The following is a 23,212-nucleotide window of genomic DNA, read 5'->3' on the forward strand; positions in this document are numbered from 1 at the left end:
TTAGGGAAATTAAATTTACAACTTATTAAACATTTTAGAGAAATATTTTCATTCAAAGATGTCCCCTTCAACCAAGGAAAAAATGACAGTAGCAACCTTTTTGCCTCCAGAGTACATACTTGTGCATGACTGAATTAGTGCTGTTATCTTATAGAATAATCTTCTTCGGTGGGTGGTTGTTGTTCTTTTTTATCACCTCCTCGCAATTAATTGTGATTTTATAAAAAGTAAAATGTTTTATTAGAAGAAGTAGCATTTATTTTTGTTATATTAAAACAAACCAAACCGGCAAACTTAGTGAATAATGTTAAAAGTTAGTTATAGTTTATTTATTGTATGCTTTATATTTAGTTTTGGTTTTGTTTGGTGTTCAAACGGTGATAGAAATTCATTTTTTAATAATTGTATACGCAACTGTGAGAGACAAAATTGTTCGGCAGGTTAGTCTAGTGAATATATTAAATTGATTTTAAATTAATTTTTCATTTGTTCATTTTAGATGGCTTGGAGATACAGGAACAAGCAGTTAAATATTATCAACAAAGTATATTTGATAAATTGCTGCAGTGGACATGTTCCGACGAATGCCAGTATGGTTGTATGTGGCGGACAGTAGAAGCATTCCAAGACAGAAATTGGCCAGTGCCGCAGTTCTATGGAAAAGTAAGTTAAACGTTATGTTATCACAAAATGATGAAAATCTAGCAATATGCGGTAGAGATGTTACTATGAATCCACAATTACTTCATATCGACCCTTCTACAAGGATTACTTTCGGGGAATGAGTCCCGAATATGTTTGGTATGTTTACCATTAAAAGCCATTAGGGCCTCGATTACAAAACTTTTGTACACTTTTTGTTGCAGTTTATTGCAAAATTGCTAAATGAAGGACCTTTACTAAATTCTCCCATATTACAATGAGCCAATATCCTGGAAGAATGGAATCCGTAAGAACAAACAGTGATGTGACAAATATAGAAAACTCTTTTTGGCATAATATGAGTTTAGGTTTAGCACATAAACTCAAATTACTCCCTCTTTTTTGTAGAACAACAAAAAGTTTTGTTGCGTGTATCTGTAGGAGTTTTTTTTTTATTTTTTTGTAATTTCTGGCCGGCCTTTTAAAGCCGTAAAAATGTTGAATGTAGCTGGCGGCCATGAAAAGAATGAAAGCGAAAACAGTTTTGCACACAGAGTCATGGTTGAAAAACAGTGCTGCCAATATTATTAATGCATGTAGGTTAGTGCTTAAGTAACGCACTCAAAAAAATACAGCTCTGCCTTCATGACAGAGCGAACAGATGTTTAGACAGAACAAAACCAAAACGAACAAAAAGAAATGTCGGAAAAATTATGGAAATCAGGAAAAGGAGGGAAATTCAGCGTCCTTTTTCTTGATATAAAAGTGGAAAAAGACCAAACTCAGACCATTTTCATTTCCAAAGTGGTGCCGGCAAATTAAAACCCCCAAACTTGTGATTTAAAAATATAACCAAAAAACTAGAAAGAAGTAAAAGAAAAAAACACAGACATTTTGTTTTGCAATTGATGTGCTTTTTTATTAAAGGACTTGAAAGTCTCGTTTTTGTAATTGTTGTGGGCGTGATAAAAATCGTAAGTTTAGAGAATATTGTATGCGGTGACTGTGTATAAATAGTTGTATTTTTGTGTTCTTTATTTATTTAAAGTGTACGCCACTCAGCCAAACCAGACCTTCACTGACCTCCTCAGCCGTTACAAAGGAGGGGGTCAGCTTCATTTATTTATAACGGCCGGAAATTTCTTTGCGACAAAATCCCTTGATGTGCAGATGACGGCATTGATCATTAATTTGCCGAATGATTGTGGGGCATACAGCCATTATATTATGCTTGTGTGATGTCCATTAATGTCTGCACTCAAAACGGCTGGTCACCTGAAATGAGAAAAATGAGAGAAGAAAACGAAAATAAATAAACTGCTAAGTACAAGAAATTAATTAAAAGGAAAATTAACATACAAAAAGATTGATAACTAAAATTTTTACAATACCTAACTAAAAGAACTAGGTTAAGTTGTGTTGTCCTAAGTGTTTATTCTAATTATATTCTTTTTATTGATTGTGAGGAAAGTTAACGCCAAGTTTTTAAATGCGAGTGTAGGGTTGCCCTTTACAACGTTTAGCCTAAATTTCTATAAATTTGATTTTTTTTTAGAGACAAAGAAATGAGTCTCAAAAACCGCTAACAGAGCTCTATTAGGCAGGTCTTAATAATAATAAGGATTGGCCCAGGTTGGCCTAAAAATATACATAGCTATACGTAGAAAAAATGGTAATCTGAGAATTGACTCAATAAATAATTGTGATTGTTTGGTGTTAAGTTTTCAAGTTAAAGATTCTTTAGGTTTAAATATGTTTACTTCCTCAATAAAAACGTTCTTTGTGTGATTGTATTGAATAATTATGATGTTCTAATTTTTGTTTGTGAGAGAGGAAAGGTAGTGTAGGCAGTCGTGAGGTAAGTGTCTGTGGGATGTGGGGCCCTTATAATGATATATGGTTGTATACGGACTTAAGGGTCAAGGATGGGCGGGCGAAGTGTGGGAGCACATACATCAAGCTCTCCTGTTTCTAGTGTTCTCGTGTTTGTAATCGTTTCATTTTATGTAGTAGTGTGTAGTCTTCATTTTTAATTGTTCGTCCCCTAGGGCTACGGTGGAATGGGATGGGACCGCCCTGAAGATGGCACCCCTGAGCTAGTTGGTACCTCCCCGTAGCGCCACTGCAGGTGGCACGTAACAATATGGCGCCCAAACGGAAGCAAAAAAAAAATTTTTATAAATTTCCAAAACTGTGCAATACCACCAAGGCACAAGGCAATAGACCATAGGGTTACTATAGAATAACAACGTAACAATATGGCGCCCAAACGGAAGCAAAAAAATATCTATAAATTTCCAAAACTGTGCAATACCACCAAGGCACAAGGCAATAGACCATAGGGTTACTATAGAATAACAACGGTAATCTCATTTTCTAATAAAAACTATCTAATTTTGCAAACACAGCTTTAATTCTTAAAACTAGTGATAATCGTGCAATATTTAGGTTAGCTTTTAGAAAATAAGGATTTCCGTTCCATACACTAGGGTCAGATGCAATAATCTTGTTAGTCGAGTGTAACAATGAATGTATTGTCTTTATGGCCTGTCCTTTTTTGTTTTGTTTTTTTTTTATGTTTGTTTTTTTTTTTATGCAATAGATGTAGGGTTAGTATAAGGGAACTATGCAATAGCTATTGTGATTAAGCGTTCGCAATGTGCATTGCAAGAAAGCAACCGAACACGAGATCTTTTTTTTTATATGTTTAGGAAAAATGCCGTGGTACTACCCTCAAATTCGTTCATGTTTGTTTATGTATAGGAGAAGTTCTAATATTGAGTTAGCATAGGAAGAAAAGTGCAATAGCCTCTGTGATGTAAGTTTCATAGATGAGCGTTGTTACGAAGTATTCTGTTATGAGATCTTTTTTGTTGGATTTTGCCACAAAAATGCCATAGTGCAATATCTAAATGTTGAATGTTATCCTAAACCCGTAAAGTCCAGTCGACGAGTACACTGAAACAACCTAACTAGGACACTCATGTGTAAAAATATTAAAAAAAAAAAAAAAAATTAAAAAAAAAAAATACAAAAAATACCCCAAGCAAATTTCCTCACAGACAGCTGAAAACACACTCACCTACCTCTCATATATGTGATTGATTAATAAAAACTAACAAAACTAAAACCCATTTTATAGTTGAAACTTTTGATGTCCATTAATATATGTTTTTTTTGTTTGTTTCACTGTATTGTTCTTTTTTATCGATCTATATTTAATTATTATTTAAATTTTTATTAAAAACTAATATTCTAATAATCTAATATTTGTTGTCTTGTAGATCTATATTTAATTAATATTTAAATTTTTATTAAAAATTAATATTCTAATAATCTTTGTGTTTAGCTTTTAATTCATATTACTATATTTTTTTATTTTTTGTAACTTAATATTTGTTGTCTTGTAGATCTATACTTAATTATTATTTAAATTTTTATTAAAACTGATATTCTATTAATCTTTGTGTTTAGCTTTTAATTCATATTACTATATTTTTTTATTTTTTGTAACTTAATTTTTTGTTGTCCTGTCTTTATTTCCTTCACACCTGATTTTTATAATAGCCCACAACAAGATTTCTTTTATTTGTTTCCTAAACCATATATTTTACGAACCAAATACACAAAACCGATGAGTGATTACGTTGCCGGAAAAAGGCGAAGTAAACGTAATAGACATCTAGCCTTTGATAATAGCCGACTTTCTATAACCATAAGACCTAACCAAAAAAGAAAAAAGAAGGTAAACCATACAATGGAACAGTCCAATATAGATAGGGACACCGCGTTTATAGATTTGTCAGGTACTATTAATAACCCCCAAGCAAGTACTAGTGTCGGGGCACAAACTAAACATCATCAAGCACCTAATATGGGTAAGCAACAAAACGACGTAAATATTGTCGTTAATATGGTACGTAAAAGCTTGAATGATGCTGGACCAGGTTTGAGGACGGTGGAAGAAAGTGTGGCGAAGGAAATGGAGAAAGTGTATGTCCAGTTTATTTAATCTATATGTTGCATTGAAATAATTTTGTTATGGTTGTTGCAACCCCAATTCCAATATTTTTCTAAGCCCGGCTTATGAGACTAATCAGGGCGAGGGAGTTCCCCACGTTGGGAAGAAATTAAATGATTGAACACGAATAATCGTCAGTAATAAAATGAAACGATTCCCTGCTTAATTGATGTTGATTATAAACAAGAAGAATAAAGGTTACAACATTGCGTGTTTTGTTTTTGTTTATATACACCAAAAAAATTATGCTCCGAAAACATATTTGCATATTCACTTAGAGAAGAAAAATTATTTCCCAGAATCTTTTAAAATCACCTAAAAACTCCACGTAATGTTTTGTCAATTTGGCTGCGCTATGGTTATCTAAAACGAAGGCTCTTATGTTATTTATGTTTGCCTAGACAAACAGCTAAAAACCGCTAGGAGCTAATTGATCATCGCCATACCAAAATGGTACGAACTAATGACTTCATCCGGGTGTAAGCTTGCCATTGCTCAAAGCAAGTACAATCGAAAGATCTTTCTTTATTTTTGCAATGCGTATAATTATAAATGTCTCCAATCCCAATATGACCAAGAACGGTATACGACCGAGCATACACAAAATACAGTAAAATAAAATCACAGCCAAAAGAATTCCTTTTTGCATCCCTACCTGAATGTTCTTTAATAGGCAAATGCAAAAATATCCACACGGTATAACAAACCAGAATAAAAAAGGCTTAAAATGTATCCACTAAAAAAAATCCCAAGTTTACCACCTCAACACGACCAAAGAAAACGCACGAGTTTATTTTTTAATTCCAAACGAATCTAAAATTGACCTGTTGGGTATATTTATTGTTTTTATGTAGTTCCAAAATGATGCGCGAAGTTATAGCAATTCACGTTAATATCTATTTCATATATGGTAAAACCGTATTTCCATTGTAATTCAATATGGGAAAAATATCATATTAAATATATATTATATAATAGTAAAGGATAAAAATAATGCATGCAATAATATAAAACTGAAACGTCTAAGTACGTCCACTGAAGTCCAACAAAATGATGGGTAATGATACACAATAAATCATCAACACCAATGAAGCGCACAAGCTAGTTCAGGTAACTAAAGAATTACTCCACGTAATTCCAGGATCGAGGTAATTGTCATACAAATAATTATAAACCAGGTCGAAAACACTTCATTGACTTAGTGTTGTTATTTTAAACTATTGTTGTTTATTTGGTTTCTTTTATGCATCAAATAGACCGGTGTATACTTTCACACATATTCTTTGTTTCAAACAATTTACTCCAAACGGTATGACATTATGAAATTACCCTTAAATATCTAATTGTGTATCACCACCATTGTCCATTAATTTTTTTTTTTGTCCACACTACAAAGCAATAAAATTCATAACACTCACCTTTGAATAGCAATGTTGAGGATGACAGGTAAATTCAAGTCTGGAATAGTTTTCGATGGGGTAGTAATCAGGCAAGATGTTGACATATGTCCACGGTTTGTTTTCACAACAACGAAAATAACTTAAAATACACCGAAAACATAGTTTTAGCAAAAGGAAATAGCAAAATATAGTTATGTTTTAAATTATATCAAACAAAATATAAGAATAACTGAGGAACTGTTTTCTTTTCACACACTTTGTGTCATTGTTTACATTTCACATTGTTTTCTTTGTTTTGTTTATCTCCACATTCACAATATAAAATAAACATGACTGACATATCATTTCACACGACCCACACACCAACAATGCAATGTTCAGCCAAGCAGCCTCATTCACATAACCACAATAATCCATATTTTTTATGCATAAAATACACTTCACTTTCAGGCAATATTATTGTTTCACAACACTATTTACAAACAGTATCAAAAGCCGCAAACATCTTTTCATATTGTTTTAAAATGAACAAATTTGTTTGTTATAGGCACAGGGGTTGAAATAGCACACACAGCGTAGGTAGTCCAATAACACACAATGTTTTTTTGGGAACACACATTATTCTTTTTGTTTCTACACGTTAATACCCCACTTATTTACCATTGCATAGGTTGATATTTGAGTAACCATTCCAATCCACTAATGGAACATTAACACCACACACTTTCATATATTTTCAATGTACCTTGTGGTAGCCAATTTCATGGGATAAAATATTTACGAAATGTCATTCTTTAATCACACTAACATAGGCCGTGTTGTTTGAACTTTTTTATAATCACATATTCATGGCCGAATTTTCATGTTCCTTTTGTTATTTCACAACACACAATGTCTTTGGGAACACAAATTACTACTTTTGTTTCTACAGGTCAATACACCACTTATTATTGCATAGGTTGATTATTCTTTTTGTTTCTACACGTTAATACCCCACTTATGTACCATTGCATAGGTTGATATTTAAGTGACCACTCAAATCCACAAATGTAACATTAATACCACACACTCATATATTTTCCATGTACCTTATGGTAGCAAAATTTCGTGGCATAAAATATTTATGAAATTCTTTAATCACACTAACATATGCCGTGTGGTTTGATTTTTTTATAATCACATATTCATGATCGAATTTGCGTGTTTCTTTTGTTATTCAACAACACAAGTCCTGAGTTTTTTTTAGTTGTTTTTTTATATTTTTTTTTAACGACATATTCACTGTTGCCACATGAAATAAGATAACACCATGCTCACCTATACACACTGCACGGCAGGGAAATCCTTCTGTCTTTTTAAGCACAGGTAGAAATGTCCGTCTAAAGCCCACTTTTCCATATTGTGTGGAGAACGATAGCACACCTTCACGAATGTCTTTGGGGTTATCTGGCATATGAATACAGGCATGTTTGGTAGGCAGGTACAAAATTGTGGACTCCGCCACAAAACCTAAAAAAATTAAAAAAGGGAAAATAATTAATACATTTTGTTTATAATAATGAAGTGTGTTTTAAGATTTGTTACCTTGCATGTTGGTTGAGGTTAGTGTGGCCAATCATACTGAGGGTATGACATTTGTTAATCAACGCCAGCAGAGATGTTGAGACGTTTTCAATGATGTGCGCCGAAAAGCAAAAAAGGCGCCGACGTCGACGTTTGGTAACGGCATAACAAGGCCAACAATCAATGGTGTATGTATGTATGAATGGCGTCGTTCATGCAAAATGTGCATGAGAGTATGGCGTGGGTTTCAATACATGAATGAACATACACTTACACACGTACATATATGAATCGGGACTACTCGTTGTGCGTATGGATGAGACACCTCGTGGTGGACACCCATTCAATAAAACCAGCCTTTTTCGGTATTTTGACACTGAAAAGAAAAAAATAATTAACATTACTAATAATAAACATTCAGCTTTTAGTGAAGTACTTACCAATGTTCCAGGAAATATCTTCTCCACATCATGGCTACAACCGCGTGGTCAGGATTGGGTTATGTACAGGAGGCTTGGGTTTAGTAAGTCTTACCCTTTGTTTTTACGCCAAATTACTATAAATTCAATGCACTACCCGCACATCACAATTTCCAGTGCAGGCTCGTCAATTGTGATGTATTGTTGCGTGTATCTGTAGGAGTTTTTTTTTTATTTTTTTGTAATTTCTGGCCGGCCTTTTAAAGCCGTAAAAATGTTGAATGTAGCTGGCGGCCATGAAAAGAATGAAAGCGAAAACAGTTTTGCACACAGAGTCATGGTTGAAAAACAGTGCTGCCAATATTATTAATGCATGTAGGTTAGTGCTTAAGTAACGCACTCAAAAAAATACAGCTCTGCCTTCATGACAGAGCGAACAGATGTTTAGACAGAACAAAACCAAAACGAACAAAAAGAAATGTCGGAAAAATTATGGAAATCAGGAAAAGGAGGGAAATTCAGCGTCCTTTTTCTTGATATAAAAGTGGAAAAAGACCAAACTCAGACCATTTTCATTTCCAAAGTGGTGCCGGCAAATTAAAACCCCCAAACTTGTGATTTAAAAATATAACCAAAAAACTAGAAAGAAGTAAAAGAAAAAAACACAGACATTTTGTTTTGCAATTGATGTGCTTTTTTATTAAAGGACTTGAAAGTCTCGTTTTTGTAATTGTTGTGGGCGTGATAAAAATCGTAAGTTTAGAGAATATTGTATGCGGTGACTGTGTATAAATAGTTGTATTTTTGTGTTCTTTATTTATTTAAAGTGTACGCCACTCAGCCAAACCAGACCTTCACTGACCTCCTCAGCCGTTACAAAGGAGGGGGTCAGCTTCATTTATTTATAACGGCCGGAAATTTCTTTGCGACAAAATCCCTTGATGTGCAGATGACGGCATTGATCATTAATTTGCCGAATGATTGTGGGGCATACAGCCATTATATTATGCTTGTGTGATGTCCATTAATGTCTGCACTCAAAACGGCTGGTCACCTGAAATGAGAAAAATGAGAGAAGAAAACGAAAATAAATAAACTGCTAAGTACAAGAAATTAATTAAAAGGAAAATTAACATACAAAAAGATTGATAACTAAAATTTTTACAATACCTAACTAAAAGAACTAGGTTAAGTTGTGTTGTCCTAAGTGTTTATTCTAATTATATTCTTTTTATTGATTGTGAGGAAAGTTAACGCCAAGTTTTTAAATGCGAGTGTAGGGTTGCCCTTTACAACGTTTAGCCTAAATTTCTATAAATTTGATTTTTTTTTAGAGACAAAGAAATGAGTCTCAAAAACCGCTAACAGAGCTCTATTAGGCAGGTCTTAATAATAATAAGGATTGGCCCAGGTTGGCCTAAAAATATACATAGCTATACGTAGAAAAAATGGTAATCTGAGAATTGACTCAATAAATAATTGTGATTGTTTGGTGTTAAGTTTTCAAGTTAAAGATTCTTTAGGTTTAAATATGTTTACTTCCTCAATAAAAACGTTCTTTGTGTGATTGTATTGAATAATTATGATGTTCTAATTTTTGTTTGTGAGAGAGGAAAGGTAGTGTAGGCAGTCGTGAGGTAAGTGTCTGTGGGATGTGGGGCCCTTATAATGATATATGGTTGTATACGGACTTAAGGGTCAAGGATGGGCGGGCGAAGTGTGGGAGCACATACATCAAGCTCTCCTGTTTCTAGTGTTCTCGTGTTTGTAATCGTTTCATTTTATGTAGTAGTGTGTAGTCTTCATTTTTAATTGTTCGTCCCCTAGGGCTACGGTGGAATGGGATGGGACCGCCCTGAAGATGGCACCCCTGAGCTAGTTGGTACCTCCCCGTAGCGCCACTGCAGGTGGCACGTAACAGTTTTCTTGTAGTAAAATCTGAAGTCTTTTTTGGAAGGCCATAAGGTCTAGTTTTAGTAGAAGACCTTCTTTTAAAAGGACAAAAAGGAGTTTAAAAAAGGCCAGAAGTTCTTCTTAGAGAACAACGAAAGTCTTATCATAGACGACCGGATAATTGTGTTGTAGACGACCTGGGGTTATTTTAATGGACGAGTTTATTTAGAATGCAGAAAATCGTCTTAAAGAAGACCAGAAAGTATTCTTATAGAAAACCAGGACACTTTATTATAGATGACCAAACAGTATTTTTTATGGAAGACCAGTAACTGCAGTTATAGAAGACCTTTGTTGTTGCTGTTGTAGCAGCTACTACACGCTTATTCATCCTTATGTCGTCTGCAACTTCAGAAGTGACGCCACCTGAATATTATTTTTCTATAATAGGTGCGGTAAATGTGCTTTCATAGACACTTTCTGAAAGAAAAGATCGCTTCTATAGACCCTTCCTGAAAGAAAGGGTCCTTCTATAGACACTTTCTGAAAGATAGGTAGCTTCTATAGGCCCTTTCTGAAAGAAAGTGTGCTTCTATAGGCCCTTTCTGAAAGAAAGTGTGCTTCTGTACCCATTTCTGAAGGAAAGGGTGCTTCTATAGTCCATTTCTGAAAGAAAGATTGCATCTATAGACCCTTTATGAAAGAAAGTGTGCTTCTATAGAGCTTTTCTGAAAAAAAAAAACGGGTGCTTCTATAGACCCTTTCCGAAAGAAAGCGGGCTTCTATAGACCCTTAAAGTAAAGGTGCTTCTAAAGACTGATCTGAAAGAAAGGGTGCTTCTATAGACCCTTCCTAAACGAAAGCGTGTTCCTATATACACTTTCTGAAAGAAAGGGTGCTTCTATAGACCCTTTTTGGAAGAAAGGGTGCTTCTATGGACCCTTTTTGAAAGAAAGGGTGCTTCTATAGACCCTTTTTGGAAGAAAGGGTGCTTCTATAGACTCTTTTTGAAAGAAAGGGTGCTTCTACAGACATTCTGAAAGAAAGGGTGCTTCTACAGACATTTCTGAAAGAAAGGGTGCTTCTACAGACATTTCTGAAAGAAAGGGTGCTTGTATGTGTCCTTTCTGAGAGAAAGGGTGCTTCTACCGACCTTTTCTTAAGGAAATGATGCTTCTATAGACCTCTTCTGAAAGGAAGGATTCTTCTACAGAAATTTCTGAAAGAAAGAGTGCTTCTATAGTCCCTTTCTGAAAGAAATGGCGTTTCTACAGACCCTTTCTGAAAGAAATGGCGTTTCTACAGACCCTTTCTGAAAGAAGTGGTTCTTCTATAGACCCTTTCTGAAAGAATGGGTGCTACTACATAACCTTTCTAAATGAAAGGGTACTTCTATAGACCTTTTCTGAAAAAAACGGGTGCTTCTATAGATCCTTTCTAAAAGACAGCGGACTTCTATAGAGCCTCTTTGAAAGAAAGCGGGCTTCTATTGACATTTTCTTAAGGAAAGGGTGCTTCTATAGACCCTTTCTTAAAGAAAGGGTGCTTCTATAGACCCTTCCTTAAAGAAAGGGTGCTTCTATAGACCCTTTCTTAAAGTAAGGGTGCTTCTATAGACCCTTTCTTAAAGTAAGGGTGCTTCTATAGACCCTTTCTTAAAGTAAGGGTGCTTCTATAGACCCTTTCTTAAAGTAAGGGTGCTTTTATAGACTGTTCCGAAAGAAATGGTGCTTCTACAGACCCTTCCTAAACGAAAGGGTGCCCCTATAGACCCATGCTAAACGAAAGGGTGCTCCTATAGACCCTTCCTAAACGAAAGGGTGCTCCTATAGACCCTTCCTAAAAGAAAGGGTGCTCCTATAGACCCTTCCTAAAAGAAAGGGTGCTTCTATAGACCCTTTCTTAAAAGAAAGGTTGCTTTTATAGACCCTTCCTAAAAGAAAGGGTGCTTCTATAGAAGCTTCCTAAAAGAAAGGGTGCTTCTATAGACCCTTTCTTAAAAGAAAGGTTGCTTTTATAGACCCTTCCTAAAAGAAAGGGTGCTTCTATAGAAGCTTCCTAAAAGAAAGGGTGCTTCTATAGAGCTTCCTAAAAGAAAGGGTGCTTCTATAGAAGCTTCCTAAAAGAAAGGGTGCTTCTATAGACCCTTCCTAAAAGAAAGGGTGCTTCTATAGACGCTTCCTAAAAGAAAGGGTGCTTCTTCCTAAAAAAAGGGTGCTTCTAAAGACCCTTCTTAAAAGAAAGGTTGCTTTTATAGAATGTTCTGAAAGATAGCGTGCTTGTATAGACCCTTTCGGATAAAAGGCTGATTCTATAGACCCTTTCGGAAAAAAGGCTGCTTCTATAGACCCTTTCGAAAAAAAGGCTGCTTCTATAGACCCTTTCGGAAAAAAGGCTGCTTCTATAGACCCTTTCTGAAAGAAAGGCTGCTTCTACCGACCTTTTCTTAAGGAAATGTTGCTTCTATAGATCCTCTTTGAAAGAAGGTGGGCTTCTATTAACCCTTTCTTAAAGAAAGGGTGCTTCTATAGACCCTTTCTTAAAGTAAGGGTGCTTCTATAGACTGTTCTGAAAGAAAGGGTGCTTCTATAGACGCTTCCTAAACGAAAGAGTGCTTCTGTAGACGCTTCCTAAACAAAATGGTGCTCCTATAGACACTTTCTGAAAGAATGGGTGCTTCTATTGACCCTTCCTAAAAGAAAGGGTGCTTCTATAGACCCTTGCTAAAAGAAAGGGTGCTTTTATAGTCCCTTTCTGAAAGAAAGGGTGTTTCTACAGACCATTTCTGAAAGAAGGGGTGCTTCTATAGACCCTTTCTAATAGAAAAGGAGCTTCCGTAGACCCTTTCTCAAATAAAGGGTGCTTCTGTAGATCCTTTCTCAAATAAAGGGTGCTTCTATAGACCCTTTCTCAAAGAAAGGGTGCTTCTATAGACCCTTTCTCAAATAAAGGGTGTTTCTATAGACCCTTTCTCAAATAAAGGGTGCTTCTATAGACCCTTTCTCAAATAAAGGGTGCTTCTATAGACCCTTTCTGAAAGAATGGGTGCTTCAATAGACCCTTTCTGAAAGAATGGGTGCTTCTATAGACCCTTTCTGAAAGAATGGGTGCTTCTATAGACCCTTTCTGAAAGAATGGGTGCTTCTATAGACCCTTTCTGAAAGAATGGGTGCTTCTATAGACCCTTTCTGAAAGAATGGGTGCTTCTATAGACCCTTTCTGAAAGAATGGGTGCTTCTATAGACCCTTTCTGAAAGAATGGGTGCTTCTATAGACCCTTTCTGAAAGAATGGGTGCTTCTATAGACCCTTTCTGAAAGAATGGGTGCTTCTATAGACCCTTTCTGAAAGAATGGGTGCTTCTATAGACCCTTTCTGAAAGAATGGGTGCTTCTATAGACCCTTTCTGAAAGAATGGGTGCTTCTATAGACCCTTTCTGAAAGAATGGGTGCTTCTATAGACCCTTTCTGAAAGAATGGGTGCTTCTATAGACCCTTTCTGAAAGAATGGGTGCTTCTATAGACCCTTTCTGAAAGAATGGGTGCTTCTATAGACCCTTTCTGAAAGAATGGGTGCTTCTATAGACCCTTTCTGAAAGAATGGGTGCTTCTATAGACCCTTTCTGAAAGAATGGGTGCTTCTATAGACCCTTTCTGAAAGAATGGGTGCTTCTATAGACCCTTTCTGAAAGAATGGGTGCTTCTATAGACCCTTTCTGAAAGAATGGGTGCTTCTATAGACCCTTTCTGAAAGAATGGGTGCTTCTATAGACCCTTTCTGAAAGAATGGGTGCTTCTATAGACCCTTTCTGAAAGAATGGGTGCTTCTACATACCTTTTCTAAAATAAATGATTCTTCTATAGACCCTTTCTGAAAGAATGGGTGCTTCTACATACCTTTTCTAAAATAAATGATTCTTCTATAGACACTTTCTGAAAGAATGGGTGCTTCTACATACCTTTTCTAAAATAAATGATTCTTCTATAGACCCTTTCTGAAAGAATGGATGCTTCTATGTACCCTTTCTGAAAGAAAGTTTGCTTCTATGTACCCTTTCTGAAAGAAAGTTTCCTTCTATGTACCCTTTCTGAAAGAAGGCGTGCTTCTAAAGACCCTTTCTGAAAGAAGGCGTGCTTCTAAAGACCCTTTCTGAAAGAAGGCGTGCTTCTATAGACCCTTTCAGAAGGAAAGCTGCTTCTATAGACACTTTCTAAAAGAAAGGATTCTTCTATAGACCCTTTCTTAAGTAAAGGGTGCTTCAAAAACCCTTTCTGAAAGAAACCTTGCTTCTAAAGTCCCTCTCTGGAAGATCTTCATACCCGCAGTAGTTGTGTACGGCTAATTTTTCATTTTTTTTTTAATATATTTCGGAACTTTTTTTGTTTCTTTTCAGTGGCCCTTTATGCGTTTCCTTGGTCTCCAAGAACCCGCTTCAGTTCTGTTTTCATTTCTTAATTTGGTGGCACATTTTCGTTGGTTACGAAAATTTCGCCGAGAAGTAAGACCTGATAGTCCATGCTATAAAATATGGCATATATTTTCAGCGGTAAGATGACATATTCAAAATTGAATCTCTTTTAAGGACCAAGAGAGCCTAATATATGTATATCTTATTTGTATGTATCTTATTTTGATAGGTTGCCATAAATGCCTGGATATGGTCAATGGTGTTTCATGCTCGTGACAATCCTCTTACTGAGTTGCTGGACTACTCATTTGCTTATTCCATGGTCTTGATGACACTATATTGTATGGTTATGAGGTAAAATTAGAATGAATATCTTTATTAAATTTTGAATTTTTTTATAAAATTTCTATTCTCTTTCAGAATGTTACACAAGCATTCGTGGATTATAAAGGCTTTTATATCGTTGGCATTTTTATCGTTTTATATTAATTACTTTGCTTATATAACAATGGGACGATTTAGTTATTCATTAAATATGACCACTAATGTAGTAACAGGTAAGATATTTTATGATGATCTAATATTCATTACTATAACTTTATTGATTTGTTTCATTTTTTTCTTTGCAGGCATCTTAAGTGCCATGGGTTGGTTCCTTTGGTCATTTCGTGTGCGTAAACAACGACCATATTATCGTAAAATATTAGCTTTCTATTTACTCTTAGGCATGAGTATGAGTTTAGAGCTTTTAGATTTCCCTCCAATCCTATGGATTTTAGATGCTCATGCATTGTGGCATTTATCGACTGTGTTCATTATGAATCCTTTGTATAGTTTTGCCATTGATGATTGCAGACTTTTGCGTACGGAAAAGTACTATGAATTGGTTGGTTTCGATAAAGAGATTTGAATGGTGATTTGAACAAAACGGCGAAGAAAAATAAAAATTACAGCAACAACTATCTAGAGTAAATGCTAGTCAAAATAGTAGTCCATAATAAGAATAAAGTTTTATTATACATTTTTTGCTCTCCCTTCATCCCAATAATATGTGTGTATGTACCTGATGATTAGTGTTTGCTTTTGAGAACAGAAACAAAAATTAAATAATGTTACCATTCTGCAGATGTTTTGAGATTTGTAATTTGATCATTCTTTATTTGTTTTTAATAATTTATTTGTATGTTGTAAAAACTTATTGTGCATGGCTTATAATGCTGACTAACTCTGATTCATGCATTCTGAACGCAATTTTCTGCAAAAACAAAAAAAATATTTTGAAATTTCATCATAACTGTGTGAATATTACAGTTAATGTTGAAATATGCCATAAATTTGAAAGTAGTATCGCCGCCATAATGCTAATGGATACCTAATGTTGTTTTCGCCGTGAAATTTATACTCGTTTATAACATTTCCAAGCATAACAAATGACTCTTTTTGTAAGTAGAATATATTTTATTATATGGAGATTTCTATTAATTTTTTTTGTTATTAAATTTATTAAAAAGTAATTGTTTTTTATTAATTTTGATTGTCTTTTTTTGGGGCTACAGGGCCTTTTATGTTTTTCTATAGAAAGGGAATTATGAAGACTTCGATGAATTTGGTAAAAAGAAAACGCCAAATTGTGAACATTTCACTTGTGGGAGATCCTTGATATTTAAAAGTACCGGATAGGCCCGAAACATAACTATTAACCCAAGTTGACTCTGCAAGGATGATGACGCCCTTGCCTTGAGCTGTTTAGGTTTCAGCGTAATCGTAGTCATACAAATAATAATTGGCTGCTGATAATTGTTTGGATGCACAATATGATCTAGAGAGATCAAATCTCTTGGGTGAATTTTTTTAATTTTCTCATGAATGATTTTTAATACTCCTTTCAGTATTTATTAATATATGTACAAAAATCGGCTTTACATTTATTCATGTCAAAAGTAAATCTACACAACAAACTACATTTTACATTTGTCCACATTGTGATATGATAACCGGCAGCTTGGGTTTATTATTTGGTCCAGTTGGTACATTTTCAATTTTACGCATTATCAACAGGCCATCAAGGACACGGCCGAACACTACATGCTTGCCATCTAAGAAATTACATTTTGCACATGTAATAAAAAACTGACACCCGTTTGTATCTTTACCACTATTGGCCATTGACAGGAGGCCGGGACTATCGTGTTTCAGTGTGAAGTTTTCATCAGAGAATGTATTGCCATAAATGCTCATGACACCGGTACCATCGCCCTAAAAAGAAAGGATATTGGGGTTATAAAAACTGTTGGCTTAACTTTAGATTAGTAAAAACTCTCCGATTAAACAAAAAAAAAAAAAAAAAAAAAAAAAACACAATAATATTAACAATTATAAAGAAGGTATTTTATGGACAGAAGACCCTCCAAAGTCGCTCTTTATAGACACTTACTGAAAGAAAAAGGTTGCTTCCATAGACCCTTTCTGAAAGATAGAGGGCTTCTAGAGACTCTTTTTGAATGAAAGCGGGCTTCTATATATCTTTTTTAAAGGAAAGGGTGCTACTTTACAGCCTTTCTGAAAGAAATCGGGCTTCTATATACCCTTTCTGAAAAAATGGAGCTTCTATATACTCTTTCTGAAAAAAAGGGTGCTTCTATAGACCCTTTCGGAAAGAAAGGGTGCTTCTTTAGAAACTTTCTAAAAGAAAGGTGCTTCTATAGACCCTTTCTGAAAGAAAGGGTACTTCTATAGAACCTTACTAAAAGAAAGGGTACACCTATACAACCTTACCAAAAGAAAGGGTACATCTATAGAACCTTACTAAAAGAAAGGGTCATTTATAGACTCTTACTAAAAGAAAGGGTGCTTCTATAGACCCTTTTTGAAAGAAAGGGTGCTTCTATAGACCCTTTTTGAAAGAAACGGTGCTTCTATAGACCCTTTTTTGAAAGAAAGGGTGCTTCTATAGACCCTTTTTGAAAGAAAGGGTGCTTCTATAGACCCTTTTTGAAAGAAAGGGTGCTTCTATAGACCCTTTTTGAAAGAAAGGGTGCTTCTATAGACCCTTTTTGAAAGAAAGGGTGCTTCTATAGACCCTTTTTGAAAGAAATGGTGCTTCTATAGACCCTTTTTGAAAGAAAGGGTGCTTCTATAGACCCTTTTTAAAAGAAAGGGTGCTTCTATAGACACTTTTTGAAAGAAAGGGTGCTTCTATAGACCCTTTTTGAAAGAAAGGGTGCTTCTATAGACCCTTTTTGAAAGAAATGGTGCTTCTATAGACCCTTTTTGAAAGAAATGGTGCTTCTATAGACCCTTTTTGAAAGAAAGGGTGCTTCTATAGACCCTTTTTGAAAGAAAGGGTGCTTCTATAGACCCTTTTTGAAAGAAAGGGTGCTTCTATAGACCCTTTTTGAAAGAAAGGGTGCTTCTATAGACCCTTTTTGAAAGAAAGGGTGCTTCTATAGACCCTTTTTGAAAGAAAGGGTGCTTCTATAGACCCTTTTTGAAAGAAAGGGTGCTTCTATAGACCCTTTTTGAAAGAAAGGGTGCTTCTATAGACCCTTTTTGAAAGAAAGGGTGCTTCTATAGACCCTTTTTGAAAGAAAGGGTGCTTCTATATACCCTTTCGGAATGAAAGGGTGCTTCTATAGACCTTTTCCGAAAGAAAGGCTGCTTCTATAGACCCTTTTCGAAAGAAAGGGTCCTCCTATATACCCTTTTCGAAAGAAAGGGTCCTCCTATATACCATTTTCGAAAGAAAGGCTGCTTCTATAGACCGTTTTCGAGAGAAAGGCTGCTTCTATAGACCGTTTTCGAGAGAAAGGTTGCTTCTATAGACCCTTTTCGAAAGAAAGGGTGCTTCTATAGACCCTTTTCGAAAGAAAGGGTGCTTCTATAGACCCTTTTCGAAAGAAAGGGTGCTTCTATAGACCCTTTTCGAAAGAAAGGGTGCTTCTATAGACCCTTTTCGAAAGAAAGGGTGCTTCTATAGACCCTTTTCGAAAGAAAGGGTGCTTCTACAGACATTTCTGAAATAAAGGGTGCTTCTACAGACATTTCTGAAAGAAAGGGTGCTTCTACAGACATTTCTGACAGAAAGCGGTGATTATATAGACCCTTACTAAAAGAAAGTGTGCTTCTATAGACCCTTACCGAAAGAAAGGGTACTTTTACAGACATTTCTAAAAGAAAGGGTGCTTCTATAAACCCCATCTGAAAGAAAGGGTGCTTCTATAAACCCCATCTGAAAGAAAGGGTGCTTCTATAAACCCCATCTGAAAGAAAGGGTGCTTCTATAAACCCCATCTGAAAGAAAGGGTGCTTCTATAAACCCCATCTGAAAGAAAGGGTGCTTCTATAAACCCCATCTGAAAGAAAGGGTGCTTCTATAAACCCCATCTGAAAGAAAGGGTGCTTCTATAAACCCCATCTGAAAGGGGTGCTTCTATAAACCCCATCTGAAAGGGGTGCTTCTATAAACCCCATCTGAAAGAAAGGGTGCTTCTATAAACCCCATCTGAAAGAAAGGGTGCTTCTATAAACCCCATCTGAAAGAAAGGGTGCTTCTATAAACCCCATCTGAAAGAAAGGGTGCTTCTATAAACCCCATTTGAAAGAAAGGGTGCTTGTATAAACCCCATCTGAAAGAAAGGGTGCTTCTATAAACCCCATCTGAAAGAAAGGGTGCTTCTATAAACCCCATCTGAAAGAAAGGGTGCTTCTATAAACCCCATCTGAAAGAAAGGGTGCTTCTATAAACCCCATCTGAAAGAAAGGGTGCTTCTATAAACCCCATCTGAAAGAAAGTGTGCTTCTATAAACCCCATCTGAAAGAAAGGGTGCTTCTATAAACCCCATCTGAAAGAAAGGGTGCTTCTATAAACCCCATCTGAAAGAAAGGGTGCTTCTATAAACCCCATCTGAAAGAAAGGGTGCTTCTATAAACCCCATCTGAAAGAAAGGGTGCTTCTATAAACCCCATCTGAAAGAAAGGGTGCTTCTATAAACCCCATCTGAAAGAAAGGGTGCTTCTATAAACCCCATTTGAAAGAAAGGGTGCTTCTATAAACCCCATCTGAATGAAAGGGTGCTTCTATAAACCCCATCTGAAAGAAAGGGTGCTTCTATAAACCCCATTTGAAAGAAAGGGTGCTTCTATAAACCCATCTGAAAGAAAGGGTGCTTCTATAAACCCCATTTGAAAGAAAGGGTGCTTCTATAAATCCCATCTGAAAGAAAGGGTGCTTCTATAAACCCCATCTGAAAGAAAGGATGCTTCTGGAGGTCTGTTCTTAAAGAAAGAGTGCAGACCATTTCCTAAAGAAAGGGTGCTTCTTTTGACCGTTTCTAAATGAAAGGGTGCTTCTGTCGACCCTTTCCTAAGGAAAGGGTGCTTCTGTAGGCCCTTTCTTAAGGAAAGGGTGCTTCTGTAGGCCCTTTCTTAAGGAAAGGGTGCTTCTGTAGGCTCTTTCTTAAGGAAAGGGTGCTTCTGTAGGCCCTTTCCCAAACAAAAGGTTCTGCATAGACCCATTCTGAAGAAAGTGGTCTTCTATAGACCCTTTCTCAAAGAAAGCGGGCTTCAATATACCATTCCTGAAAGAAAGGGTGCCGCTATAGACCCTTTGTGAAATAAAACGGGCTTCTATAGACCCCTTCTGAAAAAAAAGATGCTTCCATAGACCCAATATCTAAGGAAACATGGACTTGCACGCGAAAAATTACACCGTCGTAACAGTACCCCCAAAAAGAACTTGTTGCAAACAATTTCAAAACGATCTGAGACGAACTGTTGAACTGGGAGGTACAGAAAGGAGAATACCGATTTAGTCCATATACAAATTTATGACCAATTCCATATACAAATTTATGACCAATTCCATATACAAATTTATGACCAATTCGTGCGCACCATTTTTTCGAAAATGTGGAGCTTTTGTGGGGGAGATACCGGAAGGAGTGGACCCATATGGTTTATCTTCGAACTTAAACTAAAACGGCGTTTGCACTAAAGCTTTTTGTCGAGTTAACCTTCTTTATGGGGATTTTTTTTACCTTTACACTATGGAATTGACATTTGAAACCCAAAGCCACTGGTTTGGACAAAATTTTAAACCGAATCGGTTGATCCGTTCTACAGTTATGCGCACCAGCCAGCCAGGACGGACAAACATAACTAAACAGTCTTATACCGAAGGGACAAGGGTGATTTCCCTCATATCAATGAGTGTACCTCCGTTCAGATCTCACTGATGTGGGACCTACTGTTTATCGCCGACTCTGAACGGCGTATCTTAAGAAGATAAGAGAAGTTTTACATGACTGAAATACTCCGGAAATTGACATTACATTACAACATTTTCCGAGTGCAGTCATCTTCATCAAATACCTACATCTCTGAAAATTTTGTCGGAGAGTTTGTTTTGCTAGTTTTTGCAGATTATTGTCTTAAATATGTATATTCAAAGGCACAAATGCCAACTTACATGAACAAAATCACCACCTTGTATCATAAAGTCCTTAATGACACGATGAAAACTGGCTCCTTTGTAACCCAAAGGCACTCCATCAGGTTGATATTCACCTGTGCAAAATTGTCGAAAATTCTCCGCTGTTTTGGGTACCGTATCGGCAAACAATTCAAATATCATGCGTCCAATTTCCTGTAATTAAAACGAGTACAAATTAAGAAAGCTTTGAATTTTTTTTAAGGAACAAGTGTCGTTTATCGGATCGTGCTGAAATTTTTAACATAGGTAGCCCTACTGTGAATTTAACACAATCTCCTATAAACAGGTGTAAAATAGTATAAGCCTTTAAAACGATGCCCATAATGCCCACTTTAGAATTGTAAAATGTCAAGAGCCAATCTCGGGAAGTATGGACTTCCCCGGGAAAATTACATATCGTTGAATTCAGGGTGCCAAGGGCTATCTACTGTAAAAATTTCAGTCCGATCCGAGAGGTGCCCCTAAACGACATTTAAGCTTGTTTTTTTTACTTACTGTTGTTCCCACTGACACATCAAAGAAAACCACTGGATTATTGGGATTTCTTAATTGTGATTGTATTTGATTCCAGGTTGGCATAGTAGTATGTTTTTTATTTAAAATATAATTGATTTATTCTATTGTATCTTATTATATTTAATATATAAACGTAAATAACAAACGTATAAATGCCTGCCGGTAAAAATAAATGTGTTATTTGTTTACATTGCTTCTTCTTCTCACACATGCAATTCACAATGAGATGCTGCACTTTTATTCTCTCTGGCTCTCAACGCCCGGTTTGATTTTATTTCTTGTTTTTATTTAAATACATATGTATTAGTTATTTCTGTATTTTTCCAGAACAATCAGTACATTAATAATTTATTTAGTTTTACTTTCTGGAAGATAATTTTCATATTGCGATAGTTGTTTTATTTCTGATCGCCCAGACGTAAGACGCCTTTATTTAGTGATGTACCTTGTCAACGAAACGATCAGCTGTTTTTCACGTGCAATCAAAACAAAAACATTTACGACGGTTTGTTTATGTTTTCAGTTGTTTAAATACTTAAATACACGGAAAATTAAGTTTGTGAGTTTCGAATTAAAATTTTAAGAAAAAATTAAATAGTGGCAAGTCTTTTTAATAATTTATTTTATTTATAAGTACCAATTATTGTATACAACATGTCCGGGGCTTTTTGTTGACGGTTGCGGCGGTTGCAATTATTTGAATAGCATCTTCCTGCAAAGTTGTTAAAAAATGAAATTATTAAAAATAGATTTCAAATTAAGAACTGAGGCTTGTGGAACCGCCTTTTTCAAATCTTGATAATAAGTGAAATTAAATGAATGAAATGATTAGTTCCTTTGATGTCTATGCACCTACATATAATGAAATATGCAGATCTCTTTGTCATGTTTACCCTTTATAGCACTCTTTATAGCGCTTGGCGCCCTGTTGTGTCAGTGAATACTTCCCTGGACAAGGGTACAATGATTGCACCCCGATTCATATTAGCTCAATGATATGGGACCTACAGTTTATCGCCGAGTCCGATCGGCGTGTCTTAAGACACCACTTGTAGAGAAGTTTTACATGACTTAAATACTCAGGAAATGTCGCCAACGGCTTATCTTTCCTTTACCGACCCACCTCAGAAAATTATGAAAAAATTACCACAGATAGTGCTTTTTATCCCGATTCCAACCGTGTATTGCTTTTGTTGCGGAAATGTATACTTCCCGAGATATGGGTCTCCAAAGTTCCACAAAGGCCCTAGTCTAAAATGTTGGCAAACCACCGCAGAAAATTATTAAAAAATTACTACAGATAGTACTTTTTACACCGAATCCAACGATGTATTGCTTTTGTTGCGGAAACATATACTTCCCAAGATATGCGCCTCCAAAGTTTCACAAAGGCCCTAGTCTAAAATTTTTGCAAACCACCGCAGAAAATTATTAAAAAATTACCACAAATAGTGATGTTTGTACTGATTTCATGTATTATTTTGTTGAAGGGTATGTATACTTCCCGAGATATAGGCCTACAAAAATATTAAATTTAAAAGAAAATTTTGTCCCCGTTCCCGAGATTTGCACCTGTCCATAGGAGAAAGTCTTAAATCGCGGCCGAAGGTCGCCTATTAAGACAAAAATATTTAATTTAAAAGAAAATTTTGTTCCCATTCCCGAGATTTGCACCTGTCCATAGGAGAAAGTCTTAAATCCCGGCCGAAGGCCGGCTATTTATCGGAAAATTTTTAATTTAAAAGAAAATTTTGTTGTAGGTTAGGGCCTTTGTGGATCTTTTGAGGCCTATATCTCGGGAAGTACACATTTCCGCATCAATAGCAATACATGGTTGGAATCGGGATAAAAAAACACTA

The 23,212-nt window shown here is 35.8% G+C and overlaps 4 protein-coding genes and 2 long non-coding RNA genes across 10 annotated transcripts in view; 4 read left to right on the plus strand and 2 right to left on the minus strand.

Annotated features, from left to right (window-relative positions):
• The first annotated feature begins 125 nt into the window (after positions 1-125).
• Positions 126-15,856, plus strand: PGAP3 (Per1-like protein PGAP3). The gene is made up of 6 exons (XM_073989087.1): positions 126-440; positions 500-663; positions 14,332-14,484; positions 14,576-14,700; positions 14,767-14,903; positions 14,976-15,856. The coding sequence occupies exons 1-6, from the start codon at positions 305-307 to the stop codon at positions 15,254-15,256; spliced, it is 996 nt and encodes a 331-aa protein (XP_073845188.1). The 5' UTR covers positions 126-304; the 3' UTR covers positions 15,257-15,856.
• LOC141405101 (uncharacterized) lies at positions 1,260-2,443 on the plus strand. The gene is made up of 2 exons (XR_012413139.1): positions 1,260-1,616; positions 1,691-2,443. It is a non-coding gene; the product is annotated as an uncharacterized lncRNA (long non-coding RNA).
• On the minus strand, positions 1,535-8,382 carry LOC141405100 (uncharacterized). Of its 3 annotated transcripts, none has more exons than XM_073989091.1 (5): positions 8,067-8,382; positions 7,648-8,002; positions 7,381-7,572; positions 6,082-6,202; positions 1,535-1,917 (listed from the first exon to the last, which is right to left on the minus strand). In XM_073989091.1, the coding sequence occupies exons 2-5, from the start codon at positions 7,652-7,654 to the stop codon at positions 1,914-1,916; spliced, it is 324 nt and encodes a 107-aa protein (XP_073845192.1). In that variant the 5' UTR covers positions 7,655-8,002; positions 8,067-8,382; the 3' UTR covers positions 1,535-1,913. The 3 variants fall into 3 exon arrangements, with proteins under 3 accessions (XP_073845192.1, XP_073845190.1, XP_073845193.1); XM_073989089.1 differs by having other exon boundaries at positions 7,909-8,002; positions 8,067-8,205; XM_073989092.1 differs by lacking the exon at positions 6,082-6,202 and having other exon boundaries at positions 1,845-1,917; positions 7,909-8,002; positions 8,067-8,205.
• Positions 8,442-9,625, plus strand: LOC141405102 (uncharacterized). The gene is made up of 2 exons (XR_012413140.1): positions 8,442-8,798; positions 8,873-9,625. It is a non-coding gene; the product is annotated as an uncharacterized lncRNA (long non-coding RNA).
• Positions 15,857-16,216: 360 nt separating the features above from the next.
• Positions 16,217-21,526, minus strand: LOC141405099 (peptidyl-prolyl cis-trans isomerase H). The gene is made up of 3 exons (XM_073989088.1): positions 21,333-21,526; positions 20,814-20,990; positions 16,217-16,602 (listed from the first exon to the last, which is right to left on the minus strand). The coding sequence occupies exons 1-3, from the start codon at positions 21,414-21,416 to the stop codon at positions 16,312-16,314; spliced, it is 552 nt and encodes a 183-aa protein (XP_073845189.1). The 5' UTR covers positions 21,417-21,526; the 3' UTR covers positions 16,217-16,311.
• A 238-nt stretch (positions 21,527-21,764) lies between these two features.
• Positions 21,765-23,212, plus strand: part of Rpp25 (ribonuclease P protein subunit Rpp25) — a 153,387-nt gene continuing 151,939 nt past the window's right edge. The window contains exon 1 of one of the 3 annotated variants that reach the window (XM_073989099.1): positions 21,765-21,912. The gene's annotated coding sequence lies outside the window, so the exon portion shown is untranslated. Of the gene's footprint in view, positions 21,954-23,212 lie in introns of all 3 variants that reach the window. The other 2 variants (XM_073989097.1, XM_073989096.1) reach the window with 2 other exon arrangements.

The sequence above is a fragment of the Musca autumnalis genome, unplaced genomic scaffold (genome assembly GCF_047663935.1).
Source record: "Musca autumnalis isolate F117 unplaced genomic scaffold, ASM4766393v1 scaffold_5, whole genome shotgun sequence".
Lineage (NCBI taxonomy): Eukaryota > Metazoa > Arthropoda > Insecta > Diptera > Muscidae > Musca > Musca autumnalis.